The sequence below is a fragment of the Triticum urartu genome, chromosome 4A, assembly GCF_056163025.1.
Source record: "Triticum urartu cultivar PI428250 chromosome 4A, HENAU_Tu73, whole genome shotgun sequence".
In the NCBI taxonomy this organism is placed as follows: domain Eukaryota; kingdom Viridiplantae; phylum Streptophyta; class Magnoliopsida; order Poales; family Poaceae; genus Triticum; species Triticum urartu.
In genome coordinates this window covers 617942622-617948011 of record NC_141876.1, presented here as the reverse complement: position 1 = coordinate 617948011, position 5390 = coordinate 617942622, and the positions used below count along the sequence as shown (strand labels likewise).

Here is a 5390-nt window from a genome sequence, read left to right as displayed (position 1 = left end):
TAAATCAACAAAACCCTTTTTTGGAACAAGGGGAAACACAAATCAAGTATTCAACAAAAAAATGACCCCTGAATGCAAATGGAGCTTAGATCCCACCTAATGCATAAGGCTACTGAGGACAGAGTATTAGTAAATTAACAACAACAGCAGCCTAGGCATTCAGACTACAAGTTACGACAGGGGGAACCTTCACCTTATTAGCAGTGATAGAGTTTAGCTCTGAATCATCAAAGTAAGCAACAGACAAAATCAAACAAGGTGTATATAGCAAGTAGCAACTTCCAGTTGAGAGAGACTCCAGGTTTGTGAGCATTTTAATCCTCATCGTCTTCACCATCTTCACTGGCAGTCATCTCTTCATTGCCCTCTTCATCTCGTTCCCCCTCAAAAGTAACTTCAGGATGGTTGGGATTGGCATCTGCTTCTTTCCTGATCACAGCTGCTGCAGCCTTGCATTCTGAAGGTGTTGCGTCTTCGTCATCAAGCTGTATGTGAGCTCGTTTGAGACATGGGAGATGCTGAATGCCTAAATAGAATTTATCAGCTTTTGCAGCCGACACACTGAATGGCATGTTGCTAATTTCCTCAAGCCTGGACGCAGACCCTTCCACGAATGATACATATACTTGTTCAGTTCTTTGCAAGTGGAAGACCTTCAGATTTGGGAAAGAAGTGGCTTGGACTGTACCAACAAACTTCTTTGATGACCATAGATCCAGGCGGAGTAAGGATGGAAGCTGCCCAAGAGTAAGCAACCCATCTTCCGTCAGTTCAGATAAGATGATGCGCAGGTCGGCAAGGTTAATGAGTGCAGGTGTAATCCACTTTGGAAAGTTCGTGAACGAATCGCGGAGGCACGCCCTAATCCTTTGAAAAGAAGATGGCAGAGCGGGCAAAGAATCTAAGAAGTCAAGGGAACCACCGTATGCGTCTATTCGCAAAGAACGGAGTTTGCAGGTGCCAAGCTTGCACAGTGAGGAGAGGAACGCCTCTTTTTCACATCTCTTGTGCTTGCCGAGAGGAACGGCAGCAGCATCCATGCTTTTGTAGCAAACTGTTCCAGCACAAGTGAACACGATCACAGTAGGATCATTCAAAAGATTTGCATTTGGAACAAGGGAAACCAAGCATCATTTTCATATATGTAAAGCAGAACCCACACAGGTAAATAATCCTTAATCCGACAGAGATTACAAATTTCCATGCATCATAGGAAAACACAAATCAAATATTCAAACAATAAAAATACCCTGAATTTAATAGAGCCGAATGCTTTCAGACTCCAAGTTCTGGCAGACGGAGGCAAAAACAGAGCTTAATTCTGAATCCTCAAAGTAAGGGACAGAAGCAGTCAAACAGAGTGCATGTAGCAACTTCAGTTGAGACTCGAGAATACTTTTTCCAGGAGGCTTTTCTGTTTCTGATTAAGTTGAGATTGAAAGTGCAATGAATATTAACTAGCCGCACAACATATCTTCTTCGCTGTGACACTGCAACCAAGCAATCCAGCCGCACAACATATCCTGGATCGGCAAAAGGAGAAGAGTAAAACATGTGAATTTGAGGAAACCAGAAGCAGCTTGGGTTGGGATATATATAGATGTACTGTATTTCGGTGGAGAGAATTAAAATGGGACGATATTCTAAAAAAGAATGGGCGGATGATTAGAATATGTATTGGTACCTCTTGCAGGCTGTGAGCACTTTAATCCTCATCAGCGATACCACCAGTCTCTCCCATCTGGTTCCCCCCGAAAAGTAAGTGCAGGATGGTTGGAATTGGCACCTGCTTCTTTCCTGATCGCAGCAGCAGCAGCCTTGCATTCTGAAGGTGTTGCGTCTTCGTCATCAAGCTCTATGTGAGCCTTTTTGAGACATGGGAGATGATGGATGCCTAAATGGAATTTATCAGCTTTTGCAGCCGACACGCTGAATGGCATGTTGCTAATTTCCTCAAGCCTAGGCGCAGACCCTTTCACGAACGAAACATATGATTGTTCAGATCCTTCAGTTGTTCGGAAGTAAAGCACCTTCAGATTTGGGAAAGAAGTGGCTTGGACTGTACCAACAAACTTCTTTGATACCCTTAGTCTCAGGCGAAGTAAGGATGGGAGCTTCCCAAGAGTAAGCAGCCCATCTTCCGTCAGTTCAGCTAAGCAGATGTGCAGGTCAGCAAGGTTGGTGAGTGCAGGTGTAATGCACTTTGGCACGTTCGTGAACGAATCCAGGTAGGGCGCACAAAACCTTTGAAGAGAAGATGGCAGAGGGGACCAAGAATCTAAGAAGTCCAGGGAACCACTAATGTACGCATCTATATCCAAAGACCGGAGTTTGCAGGTGCCAAGCTTGCACAGTGAGGAGAGGAACACCTCTTTTTCACATCTCTTGTCCTCGCTAGATACTTTACTACCAAGATTCACATAGAGTTCCTCCAAACTTGTCAGGTTCCCGAGATCCTCCAACACATCTCTTTCTTGCGAGGTAATAATAAATCTTGGCATCAGCTGTAAGTTCCTCATGCTCCCAATCCCATTTGGCAGCTGCTTGGTCATAAATCCGATTAGGTGTCGTAGTGCAGTCAGCCGAGTAATTCCAGCAGGCAACTCTTCCACATATGAATCCTGAAGATCTAGAGTCTCTAGATTACCTAGCATCAAGATCCCCGAAGGAAGCATTGATATATCTGTGTCCCTAAAGCTGAGGTACTTTAGCTGGAATAATTTGTCCATTCCTTTCATACCATAGTCCTCTAAATCCTCACAACCTTCAAAATCCAGAACACGTAAAGCTTCAAACCGATCAAGGCTGGGCAAGTGTGTGACGCAACGTGATGGCATTACTATCAAAGTTCGAACATGGCTGAGATCTACATTTGCTAGTTCAGATGCAAGTTTCTTGTCAATGTGTTGGATTGATAGCCGCCGAATTGAACCTTGATGATTGGGCAAACTAGTTTGACCTCCACCTACCACAGTGGTAAAATTATCTTCAGCTGATTTTGAAATAATAATTTCTAGCATCATGTCATGGACTCGGCAGGCACGGACCTTTCCATCATACCCAATGCCCACCGGTTGGACCATACTTTTGTTGATCAGCTCATAGAAGTAATTCTCCGCGACCTCTTGCTTGCTCTGTCCACGCTCTTCAGAGATGAAGCCTTCTGCTATCCATCGCCTCACTAGCCTTTTTCTGTCAATCAGATGGTCTTCGGGAAATAAACTTAGATACAGCAAGCAAGTCTTGAGACGAGGCGCAAGATCATTGTAGCTAAGAGATAGTATGCTACTCATGCCCTCTAGACTGTTAGTTTTCTCCAATGCAGTACCAATTGACCTCTTAACCTTCTCCCATTCTTCCTTGACGGCTGGTCGGTTTGCTAGCAAACCAGATATACTGATAATTGCCAATGGTAGGCCTCCACATTTCTTTAGGATTTTATTAGAAACTTCCTTCAACATGTCAGGGCAATGTTCCTCAGAGCCAAATAATCTTTTGAAAAACAATCTTCTGGAGTGGGGATCACTTAGGGCTTTCAGTTCATACACACGGTCATCAGCACCCGGACAACATGACTTTGCTACGTCAATGATGCGTGTAGTAGCTATAATTCTGCTGGAACAATTATTCTCTGGAAAAGCACACTTGATAGCTTGCCATGCTTGCGTAGACCATACATCATCGATGATGATGAGATACCTACAAAATTAGTAGATGATGTCAATTCTAGTTATCGGATCACAAACAGGAAATAATATTGTGCATTTACTGGATCCCAGATAAGTGGATGAAATATTGAGAAGCATGGATGGCAGGCACATCCTTTAACGGGAATAATAAGGGTCGAGGTTACCTTTTATTTTGCAGTAGCACTCTTAGCTCTGAAATAGACTTCATTTCATCCCAATCACTTGTATCTACTGTGGATCCACCTTGGCATGACACTTGAGACATCAAATCCTTGATAATTTTCTTTATATCTGGTTTTTGCGAGACCGACACGAAAGCCTTACAATCAAACTTCCCTTCAATCTTGCGACAAACCTCATTCGCCAGCGTTGTCTTTCCCAAACCACCAACCCCAACAATAGACAAGACCTTGCAATGTTTGGGCGATGTGTTTGCTTCTTCCAACACCCACTTGGCAAGATGGTCTCTTGGACCGTCGACGCCCACAAGGTGTGCCTCATCGGCAAAAAGTGCGTGCAGCCGCGGATCCACGGCTGGAGGGCCGGCGGTGCTCGAAGGAGCATCATTCAGCAGCTTGTAATCCTTGAGCTCTTTCACCTGCCTGATGCGGTCCTTGAGGTCGTGGATCTCGCCGGCGATTCCGTGCCTGGCTCCAAGCGTCTTGAGACGGCGAACGGTCTTGCGGAACAAGTCCTTGAATCCGCCATGGTCTTGGCTGTCGCCGAGGTGGTGGATGAACTTGTCGAAGACGTCCTCGGTGTCGTAGGCCAGCTCCCTGACCAGGGAAATCCAGGCCTTGACCTGGTGGTTGGGGTCGTCCAGCTTGGTGTACTCCTTGAGCGCGGCGTGCATGCCGGCGAGCTCGGATCTGAGGGAGCGGATCTCGCGGCGGACCCCTTTCAGCCGGCCGCACTCGTCGGCGAGCAAGGCCGTGAGCTTCCCGAGCAGGGGCCCAAAGGCGCCGTGCGCGGCGCTCACCACCGCCATGGACTGATGGCGATGCTGCGCCCCTAGCTCACCACTGCATCTATGTAAAATCCGTCTTGGTGCTGGGACTGTGAGTGGAGCAAAAGCGGATCGAGGAAGAGGAGGATCGAGCAATGGATGTGGTGGGCGGCTCGATTCGCAAGATTTCGTGGTCCAGTGATGCTGCGCGTTTTGGAGGAGACGGCGGCGGAGGAGGAGAGCGAGCTAGGTGGCGGCGGCGGGGGAGCAGAGGAGAGGAGTGAGAGTGAGGAGGAGGTGGTGAAGCTTGACTCCAAGTCAGTCAACTCTGCAGCTGAACGAACGCGCAAAAGAAAAAAGGAAAAAAAAAACTCTGCATTCAGCTGACGATCAGGATTATTCATCAGCTCAAAGCAAACCAATTATACATGTAACTCCTTATGCATACACTACTCTAGCTACGATATTACTCCCTCCATTCCTAAATATATGACATATTGAACTATCAAAACGTAGTATCACTACTACTAGAATCTGGTTTTGTTCCGTGTTCATTCTATCGGGAACACGGCGAACTTCTTTCTGGCGAGTTTGATCTGATATCCTACTCAGCGGCGAGAAGAAACTCAGCATAGTTGTGCCTTTGCCAGGTTCTGATGCGGTGAACAAAAATAACTCAGCGGAATCACAAGTTCACCGAGTTCCCGATGGAACAAACTCGGCAAACACTGACATGTGGGGCACGCTTTGCAACA

The 5390-nt window shown here is 46.4% G+C and overlaps 1 protein-coding gene across 1 annotated transcript; it reads right to left on the bottom strand.

Annotated features, from left to right (window-relative positions):
- Positions 1-4947, bottom strand: LOC125553290 (disease resistance protein RGA5-like). Its single transcript, XM_087519332.1, has 3 exons — positions 3854-4947; positions 1787-3699; positions 1-418 (listed from the first exon to the last, which is right to left on the bottom strand). Exons 1-3 carry the CDS (start codon positions 4675-4677, stop codon positions 315-317), a joined length of 2841 nt encoding a protein of 946 aa, XP_087375458.1. The 5' UTR covers positions 4678-4947; the 3' UTR covers positions 1-314.
- Positions 4948-5390: the final 443 nt, after the last annotated feature.

What these genes read in the sequence shown, in the direction of transcription:
- LOC125553290 (XM_087519332.1), bottom strand. Translation starts at nt 4,677, where the DNA reads ATGGCGGTGGTGAGCGCCGCGCACGGCGCCTTTGGGCCCCTGCTCGGG. An exon ending in GTGCTACTGCAAAATAAAAG is followed by an intron (nt 3,700 to 3,853) that starts GTAACCTCGACC and finishes CTAATTTTGTAG; the next exon opens with GTATCTCATCATCATCGATG. An exon ending in TGCGATCAGGAAAGAAGCAG is followed by an intron (nt 419 to 1,786) that starts GTGCCAATTCCA and finishes GGAAAGAAGCAG; the next exon opens with ATGCCAATCCCAACCATCCT.